We start from the raw sequence: 23,334 nt of genomic DNA, 5'->3' as shown, positions 1-23,334 counted from the left end.
TTCATTTAATAAGTTTTTATAGATTATATGACTTATTTATTTTATTAAAATAATAATTTAATTAAGATTTAAAAATTTTATAGCATATGTGTAAATATTTCTCAATTTCAAGATTTATAAAATTATCCAAAATCAAAATCATTTTTATCAACACTTTGATTTTAATTGTTTGGCTCAAAAGAATTAAAATCTATATCATCTTCTTTTATTTAACTATCTAAGGTATTTATTATTTCTTTAGTATCTTTTTTATTAACTTCATCAGCTTTTTAAAATTCACCCCATCCATCAAATTCATCTATTTCTTACATATCTTTATTCACCTTTTAAACTTTTTAAGTTGATGTATTTTGGTTATGGTTAAACTAATTGAAGGCATTATCTGCTTCTGCTTATAATTTTTTTCTTTATTCTTCTTCTATTCTCTGCTGACGATTTTTTTCTATCATTTATTTTACTTTTTCATCTCTTACTTTCATATCTTATTCAAATTACTATTCTTATTACTTAGTTTATTTTGCTTGCTCCTATTTATATACCATACTTTTACTTTAAATTAATAAAAAATTTATTACATTTAGAGGAATTTCTTGCAAATTATCCCAATTCTCTAAAATATTTATCACTTCTTCTATTTTAGGTCTGTATTTTGGAGATGGTGTTAGTAAATGCCTAATAAAATCATGCATTTTTTCATTATATTTAGAATTTTATTTAAACTTATAACTTGCACTAATTATGGCCAATTTTGAAGCCTCATAAAATGGATGAATGTAAAAGCACAAGCAGTAAACTATGCAACCTTTTTATATTTTTTGTTTAAATGTAAATATTTTGATAGTTAGTATTTTTTTTACCAAGCATCCATATATCAACTTTAGAATCAATAATTTCTTCTGAAAATACATCACACATTTCAGGAGGGCGACTTTGTAATGTTGTATACCTTTCATATAATTCTTCCTATTCGCTTTGCTACTTCCTATCTAGTTTGCTATTTTTTTTTAATAAATTTTCTATTTATTTATTGATTCAGTAGATCTATAAAATATAATATTTGCATAGTTTTTTATTTTATAATAACTGATTTAATTCTAAAATAATAGTTCTATTTATATTAAACATACCTCAAATCAACTACATCTGTGCTTGCAGAACCAAAATCACAGAGTTTAAACATTCCATCTTTTAACAAAACGTTTTCTATTTTCAAATCCCTATGGGTTATATTTATAGAATGAAGTACCTAAAGTCCTTTACAGATTTAAAGAATTATATGAATAATTTCTTTTTCTGTAAAACCTCCTGATTTTTAACGAGACTCCATTAAGTTAAAAAGAGTGCCATCAGGACAGTACTCCATAACAAATACAGCTTAGCTCGTACTTTAATCTTCTTGTAAAATATCTCCATCTATAAATCTTACTAAGTTATCATGCTGTGGTAATTTATACTAAATTAAGTAAAATTAAATAATGCCTATTTTTGAATAAAATATTTGGCTAAATTGAACTTTTAAAAATTACTAGGATTTCTAATTCTCTTTTTGCTAAATCTTCCTTTTATTTACCCTATTTTTAAAAATAAACCAAATTAAAAGCTTCATGCAGTTATTCAAATAAGTCTACCTAGCATATCATTCTTTTTACTGCAAATACTTCTTATTTGTTATTAACGTTATGTGCCTTCCATACATATCCATATCCGCCTTTATATTAAAATGGTCTTAATCCAAGATTTACCTACGAAATTAGTAAAGTTACCTTCTGAAAGTAATTTATCCTCCTAAATTTGTAAATTATTGAGACTGTACTTCTTGGGCTGAAGATTAGAATTATTGCTTGAGGACTGGTTATTATAATTAAGAAAGTATTTGAAATTTCCGCAACATTCTAAGAATGAAGAAGAAGATTTTGGTTTAGAAGAATCTTCGAAACCATTATATTATTCTTTAATTACCTAATCCTCGAAGAATTCTCCTACAACAAGTTTTTGAAGATTCTTTAAAAAATTCATATCTCCCTTCCTAATTTAATATTTTTTTTTCAAAACTCAATTTTCTTAATCATTAATCAAATAATTAAATTTTCAAAACATAAAATATTAAACATACGACTATAAGATTTTAATAGTTATTGATAAGTTATTAATCTATTTCTTTTGACTAACAGAGAGTTTGCTATTTTTTATATATTTCATAATAGAAAATTCTTAGTATTTTCTATTACAATTTTACAAAAATTTTTGTTAATTAAAGAATATTTATTAAAAGTACTTCTTATTTTAAATGAAAATCTTATATTTAGATTAAAAATTATTTTTTTTGAATTTAATTAAAAATAAAAATTAAAAAATTTATTTAAAAAAAGAATCATTTAAATTAATTCTAAAAAGGAAAAAGAAAAAAATTAAAAATAAATTTATTTATTTTCTTTATCAACAAAAGCAAATTATTTTAAGAAAATAATGAATATTTTGGAATTATTTATACAATTAAATTTAAATGGCTAATTAATAAGGCAAATATTTGAAGCTGAGATTTACTATAAATATATTAAAAAATTAATAAAAAAATTCATAAAGTATATAGAGAGAGAGTTAATTTGATTGATTGATGAATTAATTTAATTAAAAAACAAAAATCAAGTTATTATCAACTTTAAATTTAGAGAAAGATATTTTTAAGCATAAAAGTAAAAAATAATCTTTAGACTTATTAAGTTGTTCAGCAAACTAAGAAGTTAACATCTTACAAAATACTAAATAATTTGAGTATAAAAATGGATTACTCGTCGAGTGTTAAAGCGGAATAAGCAACTTTTTTATTTGATTAGCTTTCAAACATGTATATTGTAGTTGATCCTATTGATAAACTAAATAGACGAAAAAAATTCAATGAAGATTTTAGATTTGTAATAAAGAAAGATGAGCTGAATACATACAAAAACATAGACTTATTTGCTATTTATGATGCAGTAATGAGGAGGGGGTAATAATTATATTGCTTATAAAATGCAAATTGACTAATAATATTATAAAAACTATAAGTGGATATGAGAAGGTGAATACAGAATGGAGATGGAATGAAATATTACGCTCATTAGATTATTATTAATTCACACAAGGCGAACTTGTGACAATATATGATAAATAGTTATTAGAACTTGAGAAAAAATCTCATATAACAAGTAATTGCTATTTTTATTTGCAAGAAAAGCATTTTTTATTGAAATATTATTTGTATTTACACCCATAATATTTAAAGCGCGCATAGATATACTTTTTGAATTTTGAAAGTTATGTTTATGGTTGTTGATTTTTAAAAATATGTAAATAATAAATTTGTTTTTTATGTGTTTTTATATGATAATGATCAAATAGAAAAAGGGTACTACTTTTCTTAGAAGAGAATTGAAGTTTTTGCTCTGTCTAATGCGCACTTGAGTGGTTACTTTTAAAGGAAAATATCAAAAAATTTATATCCTTAAGAATATGAATTTTTTAAATCTTAGAGTTTTGAACACTTAGATATATTTCTTTGTATAAGAAGTATTGTTTTATGTCACTCTTTAAAGGGATAATAGATATATAAAATTAGCTCTTACAACATTGATGATAGCTATAGAGATCTTCTTTACAAAACATTTTAATTTTATTTATCGTGCGGATCTCTTTCTCTGAAAACAATCAAACCTTCCTCTTAATTAGATAAAGACTTAAAATTACCATAACTTAATAAACTTGGATTAGATAATTTAAGTAAAATATAGGTAGCTGTGATTGGATTTACTATCCCTAATCTAATGCTCTGCTTAGAGCTTTTAAGATTCGGGTTTAGTGTAACTTTATCTTATTACCCTAAATAGTAATTAATTATGAAAAGTTTTTTCTCAGATTTTATTTATTCATACATTTTTTGATATTTACGAAATCCTTCCCTTAAAATTAATACATTTTATAGGATTGATTAATTGCTATAATTTTTTACAGAATTGAATTATTATAGTTATATATTCTATATACATTTTACAGTTTGATCTAAATAAAAATATTAAATTAGAAAGAAAGTTTGTTAGATCAAATGAGATAAGATTTTATATAAAAAATAATTAATTATAGGAATAAGAGCGATTTTGAGTCTTTAATAGACTTTTGCCCTATAAAACTGAGCTAGTTTGAAGGAGATAAAATTTACAATAATATAATTGAAAATAAATTATCATACCACACATTAAAATCTCCACAGTATATAAACTATCAAAGTGGAGGTAAATTAATTTTAGAATAAAGAAATAGTTAGATTTAGTTAAATCTTTAATGAATTAAAGGGAAAGTTTGGGAAAGCATGATAAATTAAGCAATTAATTCATTCAATCAATTTTTAAAAAATTTGATTCAAGAAGGTAATGTTAATGGCTAAAAAACTATGTAAAAATATATTGAGGATTGCTAGCTATAATTTAGTTAATTTGATGAAAATGAAAATTTAATCATACAAAGTTTATTACTAAGGCTTTTAAATTTTGATTTGCCTAAGAATGGGAAAACTTCATTAAAGGAATATTAAAGTTATTTAAGTTAAAAAAAACTAATTAAATGGAGATTTATTTATTTATTTAATTTTTTATCAATCTAGGTCAAAAATTAAGAGAAATTAGTGATTTTATAATAGAACCTTGCAATTGCTTTTTAAAATTAGGTACATAAGATACCCTATTGGATTAAATGAGGGATTATAACAACTTTACTTTCATAAGTTAAAATGCATAATAGTTAGAATTTAAATATAATGTTGATGACTTGATAGATAAAAAAGCAAGTAATCAGCCATAAAGAATTAAAATTAAATATGATAATGGTTAAGTAAAAGAATTTGATCATGTAGTTATGCATCCAAATAATCAAGAATTAAATGTATTTATATTTTCTCAAGTGTTCATATTAATTAGCAAATTTATTTCTTAAAAAAATATTATAAAGAATGGAGAGTTGGGGATTTAAATGGATAGTCTAAATGCTTAATATATATAAAAAAAGTTAAAGGTCCTTGAAAAACATGACCTTCCAAAACTGGTTCTTGAGTTTAAAACAAAATTTTGGAAAGAATAATATTTTTGCACATTTTCTAAAAAGTATGGATCTCTAATTTTTGTGGATATTTCAAACTTAAAAAAAACTAACTCATAGCTTATATTAGTTTTGATATAAAATTTACCTGAAAATTACAAAACAGATTAAAGTTTGATAAGTGAAATTTTACAAGTACGATTGATTGATTTTATTAATTGCAAAGTTTTATATTATTTAAATTAGGTTCTTACTCAATTATTTTATATATTTTAATTAATTAGATTTTTGTTCAACTTGCAAGTTAAAAAAATAAAGTTTAGTATGAAAAAGAAAGGTGGGTTATATCTTCTTAGTTCACAATTAATAACTAAATACTACAGCAGTATATTATTTTATCAAGTAAACATACTCTTATATATATATTATAAATAAATAATTAAAAGGTAAGTGGAAAAAGGATTTTAGGAATAGAATTAAAATAGTCTAAATGATAAATTCAATAATTCTTATACAAATAAAAATAATACGAATGAGTAATTTCAATAAATAAATCATGGTTTTTCAATCTAACTGGATTTTATTTTAAAATAATAGCTATTAGTAGGATAAAACTCACAAGATAAACAAGAATTATATAAATAAATAGAATAAATAAAGTATATTTGATTTAAAATTATTTGATGGCTTGTTCATCAATTAGTGTATTTTTTAAAGTGAAATATCTAATAAGATGGATTAGTACTACTGCAACATTTATAATATTATAAATAATATTCTATCTTAAATTGATTATGAATAAGAAACTAATAACTAAGATATAGTTTAATAAAATATTAAAACTAATTAGAATTTCAATAAAAAATAATCAGCAATGATAGATAATCTAAATGCTAAAAGAAAACGATTCGAGTATTTATTATTAATATTATAAGTATTTATTTTAAATTTCATTAAAAATTATATCAATAAATTAAAAGTGAATAAGATGATAGCGACAGTGACCATATTCCAATCAAAAAAAAATAAATGTAACAAACACAACTACATGCTACTTCCTCAGAGATTTAAGAATAGTAAAAAACAAATTAATAATCGCTGCTATAGAAGAAAGAAGAAAAAATTGAATAACCTGTAGATTAAACAACAATTTAAGCCGAAGAAGACATAAGCATGTAGTTGCAAGAGTGTATTCAACAATAGTTTAGTAAAGAAATAAAGAAAGTAGAAAGCAGTGAGATTGAGATTAAATAAAATTCAACTCATTCTATAAAAATTGAAAACTATGAAGAATAAAAAAATATTATAACCAATTAAGCAAACCTATTAAATAAACCTAATATTTTACTGTAATAATCGTCATAATTATTATTATTGTAAAAAAATATTTTAGAACCATAAATTTAAGATTAAACTTAATAAAATATTTTCTTACAATAGTAAATACCATAATAATTAGATATTTCGAACACCTTATAAGATTAGCAATAATAAGTTTAATTAAATTAGATTCTCTAGCAATAATATTAATAATAAAAAATTCAATTTTAAAAGTAAGAAATATTGTCAACCTAAAACTTGTTGTCATAATCATAACCATAAAATATACCTCAAAAGTATTATTCATACCAATAAATACCAGACTTTCAAACTAAATAATTTTAATAATAATAATAATAATAATAATTGTAATACAATCTACCAAATTAAGATTTCCAAAATCAGGCATATTTATAAATTAAATAAGAAAATGGAGTTGAAAAAATAAATAATCCAATTTTAAATCTGAACTCAAGCCAAATTATAAATGAAAATGTCAATCTGAAGCTGTAAAACTAAAATATTTTTTTAAAATTAATTTAAGAGTAAGCAGTAAAGCAAGATTTAGATTATTAATAAAATTAGCAGGTACCTATTTAAATTAATACTTAATAATCTACAAATGAAGATGAACAAAAATAAATAAATCCATAAATGTTAAAATAAGATGATCAGTTAATTGAATAAAAAGAATAAAATATTGATATATAAGAATTTAATATGAATAATGACTAGCAACAATAGAAATCAGAAACAACAGAAGAAGGCATAGAAAAAGAGGATGATGATAATAATAATGATGATGAGGAAGAAGATGAAATTACAGATGAAAGTGATGAGAATTCTGAAGATTAAGAAAATGATGAAGACTATAATGACGATTTTGATGAAGAAAATGAAGAAATAGATGAAGAATCAAACCAGGAAGATGAAGAAAATAGTTAGATAAATGACTTTTAAAAATAAAATGGAAGCACATCTTTAATTAAAAAGCCTAAGGGTAAAAGAGGAAGACCTAAAACTAAAATTGCTAATGTATAAGCTACAAAAAAAGTAAAAGATAAAGGTGTTGATAAAGAGGAATACAAACCTATTGAGTAATTATAAAAATATTATCCTTTTAGGTAATGGAAAGCTAAATAAATGCAAAATTAGAGTTAAAAAAATGGATCGAATGATCACTTTTAGCAAATGGTTTAAAATTTTAGCCTTTAAAATGAAGTTGTAATCAATTTCAATAAGTTTATGGATTAGATGATGAATTAACAAAAGTAATACTTCCATTAATGCATGGACCTTTTTGAATTAAGACAACCTTTAAAAGTAGGCGAAGATAAATATATATGGAAATTTGGTTCTCCCTATATAAATACTTCAAATAAACAGCTATGCTTCAATAATGGATTTATGTCTGTTTACAGAGATTTTTCTATAAATCACACTAATAAAAGTACTTATTACCTATTTACTTCAATGTATATTAATGAGCACTAAAGAGAATACTATTCAATAATATCTGGTGATAATCTTAAAGTTATTTTAGTTCATAAAGATTTAAATTTGCTCTTCAACAAGTTTTAAAAAAAAATGAATAAAGCGGAAAGATATAGAAATGCTTTTTGTTATTATGATTTTGTCAATCCAAATTAAGTATTTCAGAATTTATCTCATAAACTAATATATACATCTATACTTGAGGTATGTTAATTATTTTATTTATTTAACAGGTTTTACATGATTTTATATATCAAATTATAAAAAAAGAGTTTAAGTGAAAGGTAAGATAAACTGGAAATAGAAAAGAGATTACAAATAGAATGCAATGAAATAGCCTTTTTTTAATCAATTGAAGAATATTTTAAAAACTAAAAGAAATAATATAATGTACCTGAAGGTCTGACATTAGGAGATCTTTTCTTTGGGTATTATGATCCAAAAATACAACTTTTGATGAAATTATCTAAAACATAACCTAATTTAAAAAGAGATAGTTCATCTAAAGAAATAAAATTCCTATTTTAAAAGAATATAATCCCTAGAAAAAATGATCTCCAATAAGAAAAAATATCAACTGAATATATTATGCTAAATTAAATACCTATACCTCAATAATATTAAGCTTAAAGAAAGTAAAAATTTAATTTCCATAATTATTAATTTATTTACATTTTTACAATTTATTTTGTGTTAGGTTTATTGATTATGATAATGGTTAATTTGAGGTGTATTATGGCCTTGAAATAAAATGTTTAAAGAAGGCTGGATTAATTAGGAAAAATCAAGTTAGATAGCAAAATACAAAATTTTTATTGATAAAATTTGATGATTAGTAAATGGTTAAAAAAGATAAAAAAATAGATGAGTTTGATAGTCCTTAATCTTGTTTTATTACAATTTTACAAAACCTTTTAAATAATGTTAAAAACACCTCATTTTTAATTGAATATATGTACTAATTTATAAATAGCGAAATGAGGGCTTTAAAAAAACTACCAAAATTTATAAGATTTTTCAACAAACTTTATAATTATGAAATACCAGAAATATAAATTTAGTATTAAGATCTTGTTAAATATTTAACTCAAATATCAATTTAAAAACTAAATTCAAGCTCATAATAAAGAAGTAATAAAAGTATGTCTCTCAATCAAGTAGAGGAATATATTCTTGGTGAACTAAACCAAATTGAATCTTTTCAATATATCTAAAATAACTCTATAGAACAGTAAAATCTTAGAGAAGTTATTTCTTAATACATACTATTTCATGCATATGTTTCTCAGCTTAATATTTCCATAGAAGAATAAAAAGAATTCTTTGAAGAATATTGTAAAAACCCAAAGAAATTTAATGTTATATAATCATCTCAAAATGAAGAAGAACTATTTTTAATTACTAGTGAATAACCATACGATTATTAGAGTTTAGAAGATGAATTTTAAGAAAAATATTAAGAATAACTTATGGCAAAACAAAAATTATTTGGTGAACAAGATTGAAAAGCAAATTAATAAATAAATGATCTGAAATTGATAGATAAATTTTAATTTATTTTATTGAAATTGAATTTGCTAATTAAAAATACAATATAAAAACATTATTAATTTTAATTATTAATTATTATTATTTTCATTTATTCTCTTAAAGCTTGGATATATTTTCTTTAGCATAGTTAATTTTATCCAAAATTAATTCAGTTAACTCTTTTTTGTGACAAATAATTTCGTAAATCTAATTAATTTAATTTAAAAAAAATATTAAAAAATGTTAAGTAAATATTATGTTCTAAATTGATATTCTTTAAAATAAAAAATAAATTATAAAAAAATCAAATCAAAAATAAAATTTTAAATTTTTTTTTTGTAGTTGTAATTTAAACATATTATTTTCAATTCAAGTAAGGATATTTATATTTATTTTCTTGGATAAAGGTATTAAATTATTTTATTTATAGTTCTTAAAATTTTTCATTATGAATCAATTTTAATATTTTTAGATTAAATTATTAAAATTTAGTTTTGAAATAATTTAAATATTTTTAATTTGTATTTTTTAAATTTATTTTAAGCTTAAAGGTATTAATTAAATTTACTTAAATTTTGTTTGATGACAGCTTATGCATAATTTTTATGCTTAAATCAGAAGAGTTTATTTAAGTTATATTATTTATATCCACATCCCATATAAGCTTATTATCTTTATATCTAGTTAGGATGATATAATGTAAAGTTATAACTAGAAGCTTTTCATTTCCATTTTGTTCAAATTCATATTAAGCACTATTATTTATTTCACCCACGGTTTAGCTTACAGCAATTTGCCTTGCTTGCTCAAAATCAAGTAATATGAAGGTGCCAATAAAAATATCATCTTTATATTTACTTTTTTGATCCTTATTGAATTTGTAAACTATATTTGCATCTACTGCATCATATTCTTTGTAGTATTGATCAATACCATAAAATGGCCTTATATTACGTATTCTTTTGTTTGATGGCTTATCGTCAAAGAAAGTTACTGTATTTTTAATACCTTCTGCTGTCTTTGAAACAAAGTCAATACCACCACATATAGGCTTAAATAAGACCCCACTTAATCCTTTCATGCTTCCTAATCATACAAACAATTTTATTAATTTTAAATTAAAATATGAAATTACCTTTTAACAAACCTACTACTCCTGATTTTTTAGCTTCGCTATAGGGTATGTCTACTAAACCTATTAAAAATTGTTTATTTATTTTATTAGTAATATTTTATATAAATTCATACCTACTACACCTCTTTAAATACCATTTCCCATAGCTAAAAGACCTATTCCAATACCTTCAATAGCATGTCTTGGATGAAGTGAATTTAAATATGCTCTCTTTTCAATATAGACATCATCCTATAAAAATAAAAAAATAATAAGAAATTATATTAATTTTAGATAAATTACCAATGAAAGAGTAGAGCAGACTGTCGATAATGGCTCTGTAAGGGATTATACTGAGTTAAAAGAACCGGATATGCTATTTTTTGCTAAGCTTCCTACTCCTTTAAAAATAGATATAGTACCTTCAACAGGTCCTTTAATAAATCCTTCAATAGGATAACTGATAAGATCTGAAAATCCAATGTAAATACTCTTAACAAAACCAAGAGGATTTGCGAATAGGTTAAGAGACCCAATCATATTTAAGAAAATAGAAATAACTGCTAGATAATAACTTTTGACTAATCTCTTGATTGCTCCAGATGTGGTATCTAAAACATTATGTAACTTTGTTCTTTTTAAATTAACCTAATTTATTAATTTATTTAAAATATATTTTGTTAGAATTTAATTAAATATTATATTTTATTACTGATGCATTATCAATATTTTTAAATGCTAAACCTATAGCTTTGAAAATGTTTAAAACAAAGAAAGTCTGATCTGCAGAGTCTTCCTTTGTGTTTGCCTTAAAAGAGAGATCAAGATCAATTGGGTAAATCTCAATTTCGTTAATCAAAGTTATAGCTTAGATGTTAGGTAATTTCGAATATTACCACTCAAATTAAATATTTGAGTTACTCCTTAACATATCATTCTAAATGCTCAATTCTTATAAATTATCTATATACCCACTATTATCACCAAACATACTTTAGGTAGAGCTCACTCTATTCCCTTTATTAAAGATATTTTTCATGTTCATTACTCTATTACTAGCATTTTTATCATTATTTTGAATGGTATCTTGCTATTTCTGGATAGCTTACAAAGGTGCATTACATTCTTAAATAAAATTAATTATGCAATCTAAGAAATTATCTGTTAATTTCAAAGTAGATTGCTAAAGTTAGCACTTTACACTCTTAATAATTTTAATATTTTTAACCATTATGTTTTGTACTAATATTAAACTAAAATGAGGGCGGTTGAGTTTCTACATTTTTCTATTATTTATTTTTTAAATTTAAGGAAATAAATGTAAAAATTATAAATAAATATATATATATAAATAATTACTCAAAAGCAGTAGGAGTAAAAGCTACAGGGAAAGATGCTGAGTAAGAGATATTATTGTCAATTTAAATAAACCCAACTTTCAGCTAGCATGTTCTTTCGCTTTAAGTTTGCAGCATGACAAAATCTATATTTTTTAAATGACATAAAGCTATTTCTTATCTTTTCTAATTATTCCAACTTATCAAACTTATGTTAAAATTTTTAAGTTTTGCTCCCACCTTTTTTTATACATTTTTAGTTGTTAGATTTTTAAGTTTTTTCTAAAAAGAAACAAATAAATAAATAAAGAAAGAAAGAAAGAAAAATAATTTTACTTGAATATCTAAATTGTCTTCTAGCTTGTTTCTTTCATGGATTTCATGTTCAAAGTAGAATTTAACTTTTTTTGTTGATCCTTCAATACAAATCATACCATAGAATATGAGGAATTCATCTTCGTTTTTTAAAGAGCATATTTTATACTCCCTTTCACTATCATTATCTTCTAAGTTAAGTATTAAAGGTTCTACTTCATATTGATCTAAATACTTGCCTTTGAACTTCAAATTTACTTAAATATCCTTATTCTATATTGGTTATTCCCAAGCAAATTATTAGCTTGTATGAGCACTAATAGCGAAGAATCTATTGTTAATAAGTTAAGTTAAATAATTTAGTATTTAAATAAATATTTACTAAAGTTGATCTCTTTATGAAACTTCTATTTCAATATCATCGAGCTTGTTTTCTATAATGTAAACAGCTTCTTCTTCATTATTACACTCGTGAAGCACTAAATAGACAAGATGCTCATCCTATCTTACATCCAGCTTCATAAATTTTGTATGTTTATCATTTCTTTAATTTCTTAGACAGAAAGATATCATATTACTTTATGAATCATTAACATCTATTGAACCACTCCAACCCCAAGTTCCCTCGTCAGGCTCTTATACTCTTATCCTTAAATGCTTATTTTTGTAAAAGTTAGTCCAAAAGAATGGTAATCTACTTTCTGCCTCAACTACAGTAACACTCTTTTCTTCTGTGCTTTGACATACACTCATACTGTAATTTGTCTAATTTTATAAAATACTTATTAAAATAAAAAATTTTTATGCCTTTTAAACCATACCTTATTAACCACTATATACTTAGGACTAATTATTACTGATTTAATATAAATCTGCTGCACTGAATCTGCACATATTAATGAAACGTTCATTCCAAACTAATACAAAGATGTTGGTTCTTCTACTTAAGGAACCTAAATTTTAAATATTTAATTTAACTTATTAATGCTAATTTTTATATTTTTACACATAAATCAATTGTGTTTTATCCAAAAGTCTATAAGTCTATGGGCTATGATTGATGATCTCCGTTTTCATTAAGTGAGATGATTAAATTTTATAAGTTAGACAGTAAACATATTTTAGCAGAAGGTAAATTATTTTATTCAACATCTTAAAACTGCTATTACACCTATGTTACTCTTTATCCAGAGATGATTTGCATCTAAATTAAATTTAAATCAAAATAAATAAATAAATAAAAAAAGTTAATTAATTTATTATAATTTACTCTATTCTTTTGTTTTGAGAAGTAAAAGATATCATAAGGAGTTTCATTGATTACAAATTAGGGAGTGTAAATAAAATATTTTTTACTACCAAAGGTGTTTTCACATTTTTAAATTTCTAAGTATGTTGAATATTCCTAATAATCAAAGATTTCTATTTTTTCTACTTGGTTTTCATTAATTTCTGGACTGTATAGAAGAGCTTTTTTACTCCATTTATAACCTGGAAGTTGAACTATTTTATTTAATAGTTATTTTGATAAAAAAAAAATAATAAAAATAATTTAACAAATTAACTATTGATAAAGACTCTATGGTCTAAAGAGACATAATGTGATTGAATTTCTTATTAAATGTGAAGTGTCCCATCAAATGTTTTTACATCTATTTAATCGTTTACTTAACTTTCAAAATACAGCTTGTATTTGATTGGTAAGGGAAGACAATTTTTTACTATTATACTTGGTTCTGCTTATATTATGCATTCTCCCTCTAGTTTCTTTATAAATTTAATCATTGAAATTTTATCATTGCTATGCCTAAGGGGGTAACTGACTATCTCTTAATGTATTTCAGTAACTTTACTTAGATTTAACTTTTAAGACCACCTTATTGTTAAAAATGATATTATTTAAAATATATAAATAATTCATAAGAGTAAATAAATATACTTTGACTTATTTGTTAAATCTTAACCTTCTATCTATTTTAAAGTTAAACATAACTGATTACTAAATCTGAACAATAAGATGTAATTTATTTTGTCAAAAGGAATACAGAGTCTTTGATTTGGACCCAGCAAGAAAAAGGTTGAAGGATATTCTTCTATATTAGCTTCACTATTTATATTAGAGTCAACATGCTCTTAAGAATCTATTTAGCTTTCCCTTCCATTAGTGAAACTCTAGATTATAGAAGGATGCATTAGCTATATCTCAAGAGTCTCATCAAGTTTATTTATGAAGGTTAATGAAGACCTAAGTATTATCATTTTTCTTGTAGCTTAAGGAATAACTTCAATAATTAATTGTGTTGCCTAAAAGGTTTTATCAGTCTTAGATTAGAGTTAGTGCTGTTTATTAAACCGATTATTAAGTTAATATAAAATTATATTTAATTTAAATTTACCATGGTTTTTTGTACTGAGTCTAAATCTATACCATTAATTGCATCAAATTCTAAATATGGATGCTTCAGAGTTAGAGTGATAGTTCTTTTTTCTCTTAGATCAGAATTATTAAAAAAATTAGAATACGTATCTGAATCAATTTAATAATTCATTTCTGTCCAAGTTGGAATTGTATATCCAGGGTGATAATTGATTACTTAAGCTCCGTAAGTAACTCTATTAGGCTTGTTTGGATCATAGTCTGATTTTATAGAAATAGCATATCCTAACTCATTTCTGATTGTGTAGGGAGAAACATATTCAAGGGATTCTTTTTCTGCGCTTTCAACAAACTTTGTAGAAGTTTCTCTTGATAATGCAAGAGATTCCATTCTAAAATCAGATGAAAAGTTAAATTAATCTCTTTAGAATATGGATGTTTTCTCTGGAGATTGGGGATAATACTAATTTTGGTGATTGTTTCCAGAGTTATTTCTAATGTAAGAAGATTATTTTTACAATTATTATCTCAATTAGCTACTTGAAGGTTAGTAGATTTAGTTTGCTTCGCTATTGTTGCTTTAAGTTTAATTATTTCCACTATTATTAGTCATATTCTAAATAATTTAAGAAGAAATATTAGACTAAAGAGCATGATTCTCCTCCATTTCCTCACATTCTTCAAATATTTATTCCATGTATATTAAATTTTAATTTTTGATACTTTACTAGTATACTTTTTCATCAATTTCTAGCAATTAAATTTCTCTTTTCCAGCTGATAATAGTGTGCTTAATTATTTTAATCAGTTCCTTAGAAATATTGATGTTGATTTCTTCATATTCAGGATTGAGTTCTATAATAATTTATTTTCTAGGATTTGAGTATTTATTAAAAGAAATATCAAAATCAAGAGCAGCTCTCTCAATGATAGGCTCCCATTTACTTGTACTAGGATTATAAAAACCTAAAGAGAACTTTAATATTGCAGACATAATACTTTTAACTTTAGAAATATTATAAACCATTTAAGTTTCATTTAAAGTTAATTCTAAAACAGGAACTGAGCTGCCTTCACCATCATTAATTATAAAAACTTTTGCACCATGCAGAACAACATCAAAAATAGTTTACTAGCTTGGAGTTTCTTATGAATTCTTTGGATCCTATTTAAATGCCTCCTCTTCTTCCTACTTCATTTTGACCTATTTTTAATTTTAATTTTATGAATAAGCCAATAATAAATTTAACATAAAATTTACCCAATCAGGATCTTTTTTTTGATTTACTAAATCCTTCTTCCAGAAATCTATGACTCTTTTTATCAAATAAATATCTTTGTATGAAAATTTGATGATAGTTTTATCAAAGTTTATATCATGTCTAACATTAAAGAAAACAGGATAGTAAGGTTTATCAGCTATTTAAATATATTTGTTCATATGCCACAATATATTTGCAGGCATCAAGATGCTTCGACGAGGTATTTGATCAAACTTTTGTTTGTTCAAATCTTATATATTGCATCTATAAAGTTCAAAATCTTTTAAAGTTACTGAGAACGTATAAACATCACCCATATCATTTAAGTATTCATTGTCAACCTATCCTTTCATAAACCTTTCCCTAAAGTCTTCTTATTACTTCATTTTTTATCTATTTTAAAATGAATATTTCAAATAATTATTAAATATAATTTCTTTTAAAATATTTAAAATAATTACCTCATAAATACATATGAAACTTCACCTCTAGAGAAAAGAACCAAATCGCTTTAATCACTTGGTAGGATTAATTGGCAGTTTATTAAGTTAGTCATGAAAATGATTCTATTTAAATCATCCCAGACATCTTTTTTAGGCCAGCAATCTTATTGCATCATTGACCAAAAAGCCACATTCATAATTACACTAGACTTCACATAAACTTTCACATCTTAAAACTTCAAAAGCATATCCTGAAAAATAATAAAATAAAAAATAAATGTATTTTAAAAGCTCAAAAGTGTTTCATATTTACTTTGTCTCCACTTCCAGAGAACATATTTTCATAGAAAGTAAATTAAGCTCTTTTCTCATTGAATTCTTTATCTTCAAATCCATATGTATTCATTTATGATAGTTATAGTGGTGTATATTAGCGATCAATAACAAATGTGTGATCGATTTGGAAAATGTCACTAGATTTTCCTTGTAGTTTCACTTTTTATACCTTTAAAATATCTTCGCCCATTAATTTTTTTTCTAGCAAGTTTTAATTATCAACTTTATCATAATAAGAAATATTAATCTTTTCACCGTATAAAGCAATAATTATATCATTTTTTTGGTCTTTTAACCACTTAAGACGTAATCTATTGATTACTAATTTAATATGTGGTATATCATCTACTCTGCTCATTGCAAAAACAGAGACATTAGGGAAATCAATGTAAAAGTTCATTTCAGCTGATTATTTTATTAATTTAATTAAAATAGCAAAGTATTAAATAAAATCTTACCAGGTGGAAACAATTGTTGAACCTTTTAAGAGTGATTAAACCATATATCTTTGAAGTCATTTTATGTAAAATTATGGATAATCATTCTAATTAGATGAATATACTCGTTTCTGAAAAGTTTCAGAGTGAATGGATGCAATTCACTTCTAATCCAGAATCCACTGTCAATAACACTGTCTGTTTATAATTAAAATAATTATTATTTATTGCTTTAAATTCATTATTTTACTATCTAATTCAGGATACAAATAGTTTAAATTTGGATAAAAGCACATCCTATTCCATTTCATATTATACCTTGTCAGAGTAGATATGTTTTTAAATATGCAGTTGTCTTTGACATGTTATATTGTCATTGGGTGAACATGTATATTCCAATCTTCTTCTAGTAAATTGAATAGCCTATCAGCACCCTTAGGAACTATTAATTTCTATTAAAACTAATTGTATGCTTTTTTTCAATTTATAAAAGTAATTACTTTGTATCTTCTATTTGACTAAAAAGGAGAATTATAAACTTCAACTAACTTAGTGTCAAGTTAAAAGAATTCAGTAAATTATGGAAAAGGTTTTATTTGAACAAAAGAATCGTAAAGATACACTCTTATATCCATAAATGTTGCAAATAGGATTTTTTAAAGCATTTCTATTTTGCTACCCCAAACCTTAAAAAATATGATTGTTGATATGATAAAAAAAGATATTTTAATTTATAATATTTACATTTTTCGGCTAAAGATCTGGTTAGACTAATTTTTATGCAAAATAATCATCATTCATGGTTAAAAACTCAGGCTAAATAAAGATCCAACAAAAGTAGTTTACTATGTAATTTATCATTCTCATTATAGGTTATTGTTGGTACACAGCAAATATCTCGTTGAAATCAAGTTGCAAAAATGAATTCACTCTATCTTTGTTATAAATATTTTAATCCTAATATGAAGCAAATCTGAATCTTCCATTATTTTTCTTTGAGTTCTCTGCTCCAATCTTTCTTCCTAATAAAGGAGTCGGTTTGATCTTTTCATTATTTTTATAATTTTGTTAAAATTTTACATTAATTTAAGATTAAAAAAAAAATGTATGGCCTACCTGATCAAAGTATAGATTGGAGTCAATTGTTTTTGGGTAGTTAGTGATATCATAAACAGTAAATTCTTTAATAGTTCCATCTAAATACTTAGCTTCTGCTGTTTTTTTAAAGACTACATCAGCATTTTAAACTTTGGCGTTATAAATACCCATATGAGAAGTTCTGTGAATTAAATTAACTTCTAATTACTCAATCTATAACCCTAAATCAAATAATAGTTATGAACATCTTCCTGCCTCTTAAGCTTAGCTATAATTAATAAATAGCTGCTACTTATCTTTTACTGTCTAAAAGCTCTAAGTATATGCTTGTTCTCTCTCTTGATTTCTATGTATAGCCTCTTATAGAATTTACTCAATAGTCATCTCTTCCTCCTACTTGAATATTGTGACAATTGGAAGTCCTTTCATAATTTTTACCCATTCTCTTATTTTCAATATGGTATCTGGCTTCCAATTAACTAAAGCTTTCTGCATAGTAACAATAATTTCCTTATTTGGTACATTAATTTTCTTGTTATTTTTTCTGGTTATGATTAAAATCTCTGAAAAAGTATTTTTTTCTGTTTAAATTAAAGGCTAAAATCTTTCATTTGTAAATTTAAAAACTCCATCAAGTAAAATTATTTGTTTAAATTAAATTGACATCTAAGTTTCTGTTTGATAACTCTTATTATCTATTTTTAATTTATACAACTGTAAGTCTATGTAATAATCTTACTCACTCTATTCTTCTCCTTCTTCACACTTATTATAATCAGGGCTATTCAAACCTTTCTATGAAGCTTAGGTAATGCTAATTCTTCCTTAGTCAGAAGGAGAACCTCTAAGCTTAAACTTAATAACTTTTAAGTTAAATTTATCCATAGAAATAGAAATTAAAGAATTCAAATGCATTTGATTATTGCTTCTACTTTCGGATCTTTATTTATCTTCAGAAGATTTTTATTATGCATCATGAAAGTTCTCTTTGCTTTTGTCTTAATTATTTCCTATAGAAGTATCCTCCTCTTCTTTCCTGTTATTTGAATCCTCAATCTCTTCTTCCTCTTTTTCTTTGAGTTTGATCAACTCTTCTATTGTAGCATATTCTTCTACTTTCTAAATTAGCTTCGTAGTCCAATCTACTAATTCTTTTTTCTATCCACAAGCTAGTTCGCATTAATCATATCTTTTTTTTAAGTTTTATTTTTATTTTTAAGAATTTTTAATTAAATATTTATAAAAAATACCTATTTTTTATGCTAAAAGTATAAGGGTGTAGTAAAAAGCCTTGGTTTATTGAGTTTTTTTTATGAGGAGAATTACCGGCATTTGATAGAGAATTATGAATCAAGGAGTTTTTGATATAAATTTGTTTTAGTATGTCAGAAGAAGAAATAGAATCATCACTGAAAAAATATAAATAAGCTCCTGCAAATACAACGAAATATTTATTCCATTCATAGTTTTCTTTGCATTACAGATAACCTTTATGAGTGCAGTTTGATAACAGTTTTTCTTTTAGTTTTTCTCTTTTCTCTTACTTTTTATTTTTTTTCAATCTAAATGCTTAAGGGATCAGAAGGATTTTTTTGCAAAATGCTTCTGTCAATTCAAGAGAAAGAGAAGGAAGGAGTAAAGTTGTTTTAAATAATGGAATTTCATCTGGCTGTTTATTTCTTGTATTTTAATAACGATTTTATTACTATATTATTTGCTATTTATTTTAAATGATTTCAGCCTGCATTGTATAATCTCTCAGTAAGTAGGTACTAATATTTGTTTCTTTTAAGCATAAGCTAATGTTTTCTATATAGGCATTATGTTAAATTTTCGAATTAGAATTTGTATTTATATTTTTGATAGAAATCTTTGGAATTTTTAATTCCCACAAAGCTTCTGAGGTATCTACAGGTATTCTAACTTTTTATCTGAAAATTTCGATATCTAATATCCATTCATTTTTACTTTATTGTTTAATTGCTCTCGAAAATCTATTAGCTGTTTCATCTTGTATTTACTCAATTTTTTACCAGGTTGCTGACTTTAAAAATTCATCTTGATTTTTTATTTCAAAGAATTTCTTTGTTCTATCAATAAAATCCTTATCATAAAATACAACTAAAGGCTACACACGACATTTTAGATAAGATTTAAATTTAATATAATCATCTTCTTCATTATTACTAACAGATTATTGTTGTTATGAAGCAGCTTGCTCACCACTTATCCCTGTATTAAATGATGTGATTTTTTAATTTATTGTCTATTATTCTTCTTCTTTTTACTCTGTAGATGCTGTCAGAATAGTTTTCTCTAAAGTTATGCTTAAAAATGGATTTTATTGATTAGCAGATTATTTTGATCTATCTCTTTTGTTCTTACCTTCATTTTCAGAAAATTATGAATTAAATTCACTTAAATCTTCATCTTCCTAATATTTTTATTCTTCATCTACCTAATTGGCTTTCCTGTTGCGACCTTTAAAATCATCTAAATACCCCTGTTCCTCATTTTCAAAATCTTATGAATTTTCTTCATTTTTTGGGCAATAAATATATTTATTAACTTTTTTGTAAACCTTCCTAGACTGAGAGTGAAATTAAAGAGTTTGAGGCGAAGTTATAAAGGGAGAGTCGAGTCCAATATTTTTATTTAACATTTCTTTTTATATATCTATGTTATTGCCAATCAAGCGTTTTTCATTTTCATCCTAATTTTTTATACCTTAAAATAGGATAATATTACGAACAGTAAATTCTATGTTTTGTTTTTCATCACCATTTTTAACCATATAAAAATGTATTTTGTTCACATCAAGTTGTAGATTCTAGCTCTAGCTTTCTTACAGCACTATGCTTAAAATGTGAAGGTTAAAATCAATAATCAGATTTATCTTCTTTTTCTTTTTAGTAAGGCTAATTAGCTACTTCTTTGTAAAATTTTATTTATTTTTACTGGATCCATCTTTATTGTTTCCCTGATTCTTACCTTTTTCAGGAGAATCTAAGAAATCATTTTCTTTAGCGAACTCGATTTCAATTTTTCTTTCAATCTCTTCCTATTCTTATTTAGAAAGAGCTTCATTTTTATTTTAGAAGAACCATTTTTGTTTATTTTTCTTTTCCTGTTCTTAGTCTATTGTCTTTTCTTTAATTCTTTATTTAGCACATTCTCTTGACCATTCAAAAAGTACCTCATACTTCACCTAATTTAACAAAGTAATTATAGAAAAGAACTTAGCAGCAATGAATTATTTACCTTTCTTAAAATTATTGGCATTTAAGTCTTCTTTATATCAAAGTTACTATTTTGAAGATTCTATGACTATTTTATTTAATCCATAACTTCTAAAAAGGATTATTTATAGTCATTTAATTCCTATTCTGTTAGATTATCTTCTTCAGGTTTTTTCTAATCATTTTAAGCCATCCATAATAATTTCTTATAGACTTGCATTTTTTCTAATAGTTTAGTTATTTGTAAAAGTTACTAGACCTTAAGAATAAATTCTAGTTTCTATTGCTCTACTTAACAAATTATTTCACTGCTATTAATTTTTTAAGAAACCTTCACATTAATGGACAAATTTAATATTTCATGCTTTTTTTCGCTATTAAAATGAAAGTATTTAAATGGTAATTTTTTATAAAAAATTCTTACTTATTTTACTACACATATTACACCATTTTTTAATTGATATTTTGTTAATCTCTAGTCAGGAATTCAGTCTCTGAATCATTCCAATATAAGGACAGATTTTTAATTTCTCCAAGCTTTCTGATAAGTTAATCTTATGTTTGAGTTCCATCCAAAAATTTCTTTTTCTGATAAATTAGAATAAAATTAATTATTAAAATAGCTTTTCTTATTTTTATTCTCAATAAATTTTCATTTACTCCAATCCAAACATTTTATTTACACTAATTTTTTATTATAAAATATTAAGTCAAAAATGCTTACCCATTCTCCATCACAAGTAAAAACACTAATTTCTTCAAGCGATATTCCTATTAAAATATTTGAATGTATGTTAATTTTTATCTCCTCTTTTTATTTCTTTATATATTTATTTACCCCATGAATACTACTATATTTTATCCTCCCATCTAAAGTGAATCCTCTGTATTGTTAACTCTAAGTTGTCTATAATCCTTTTTGTTAGTTTTCCTAAATAAGATTAGTTATTTTCTTAATCAGAACTGCTGCCACCCTCAGTATTTTTTGTTTATATTAAAGAATTCTATTCTTGTTTCATTAAAAACTTTTCAATGCACATTTATAAGTAATTCTATATTATAGTTAGCTTTCTATTTATTGCTTTATCATCCTAAAAATTCCAATTTTTTTCATCAATTGGTTCAACTAAAATAAAAATATCTTGAAGAATTATCTGAACTGGCATTGATGAAAGCTTTGTCCAAGGAACTTTAATTATTAAACTTCCTATGTTGGAATATTTTATTTTTAACGGATATTCAAGATTATCCATCAAATCGCTTCTTATACTAACATTTTCAATTTTTATATCTCCTTTCCATACTCCTAAATGTAAATTATTTTGATCTAATCCAGTGATAAATCTCCCAAAATAATTGTTCAAAATTCTCTCCAATATTGATTCAAACATGATTAAGCTTCAAACTATTTGTATTATTTATAATATATCTATAGATATCTATTATCTTTTTTCTATTCTTAAATAATTTGATGAGAGTAAAAATCGTTATTCGCAGCTTATACAAATTTTTTAATATTTTAATACAATAAAGCAAACAAATAAGATAATAATTAATCAAAATATAAAAATTAATTGAGAATTGAAGGCACTTACAGCTATTATAGCTTTATCTATCTATTTATAACAAATAAATAAATATTTGTTTTTACATTACAAATATATGTATGCATAATATAAGAATGATCAAAAACAATTTAGCAAAAGACTAAAAGTAAGCAGCTTATTGTATTTTAAATAAAAATATAATTTTTTTAATTGATATATTTTCAAATAACTTATTTTGTTCTAACAAAAGAACTAAATTTATTTTATTAAATATTCTAATACATTTAATTTTATTTTATCATCTATATCATAGAATCAATAAATCATTTCAAAATAAGTAGAATTAAGTTTAATATAAAGTAAATATTGCAATTTCTTCATTATTAAACCCTTTCCTACAAATATTTTTATTGAAAAG

General features: G+C 23.7%; 3 protein-coding genes across 3 annotated transcripts; 1 reads left to right on the top strand and 2 right to left on the bottom strand. All coding sequences in view use genetic code 6, as the record gives it.

Moving 5' to 3' along the window:
• Positions 1-107: 107 nt before the first annotated feature.
• Positions 108-2,016, bottom strand: TTHERM_00471810 (Serine/Threonine kinase domain protein; the record flags this gene model as incomplete). The annotated part of the gene is made up of 7 exons (XM_001033065.2): positions 108-802; positions 858-994; positions 1,128-1,453; positions 1,527-1,571; positions 1,629-1,708; positions 1,764-1,848; positions 1,960-2,016. The coding sequence occupies 7 exons, from the start codon at positions 2,014-2,016 to the stop codon at positions 108-110; spliced, it is 1,425 nt and encodes a 474-aa protein (XP_001033065.2).
• A 764-nt stretch (positions 2,017-2,780) lies between these two features.
• On the top strand, positions 2,781-9,386 carry TTHERM_00471800 (hypothetical protein; the record flags this gene model as incomplete). The annotated part of the gene is made up of 13 exons (XM_001033064.2): positions 2,781-2,989; positions 3,049-3,188; positions 3,382-3,865; positions 4,120-4,268; positions 4,329-4,577; positions 4,637-4,914; positions 4,981-5,262; positions 5,352-5,452; positions 5,514-5,603; positions 5,665-5,979; positions 6,048-8,085; positions 8,152-8,516; positions 8,579-9,386. The coding sequence occupies 13 exons, from the start codon at positions 2,781-2,783 to the stop codon at positions 9,384-9,386; spliced, it is 5,508 nt and encodes a 1,835-aa protein (XP_001033064.2).
• A 130-nt stretch (positions 9,387-9,516) lies between these two features.
• TTHERM_00471790 (amine-terminal region of chorein, A TM vesicle-mediated sorter) lies at positions 9,517-22,760 on the bottom strand (the record flags this gene model as incomplete). Its single annotated transcript, XM_001033063.2, has 28 exons — positions 9,517-9,618; positions 9,980-10,497; positions 10,547-10,606; positions 10,660-10,777; positions 10,829-11,173; positions 11,238-11,811; positions 11,885-12,102; positions 12,199-12,508; positions 12,560-12,942; positions 12,999-13,130; positions 13,184-13,381; positions 13,448-13,680; positions 13,743-14,053; positions 14,117-14,517; positions 14,574-15,758; positions 15,816-16,209; positions 16,278-16,510; positions 16,573-17,000; positions 17,054-17,230; positions 17,283-17,484; positions 17,533-17,718; positions 17,777-18,076; positions 18,149-19,319; positions 19,381-21,338; positions 21,392-21,743; positions 21,794-21,957; positions 22,094-22,140; positions 22,208-22,760. The coding sequence occupies 28 exons, from the start codon at positions 22,758-22,760 to the stop codon at positions 9,517-9,519; spliced, it is 11,253 nt and encodes a 3,750-aa protein (XP_001033063.2).
• Positions 22,761-23,334: the final 574 nt, after the last annotated feature.

This window comes from Tetrahymena thermophila (assembly GCF_000189635.1).
Source record: "Tetrahymena thermophila SB210 genomic scaffold scf_8254565, whole genome shotgun sequence".
Lineage (NCBI taxonomy): Eukaryota > Ciliophora > Oligohymenophorea > Hymenostomatida > Tetrahymenidae > Tetrahymena > Tetrahymena thermophila.
This window is presented reverse-complemented; position numbering and strand designations above follow the sequence as displayed.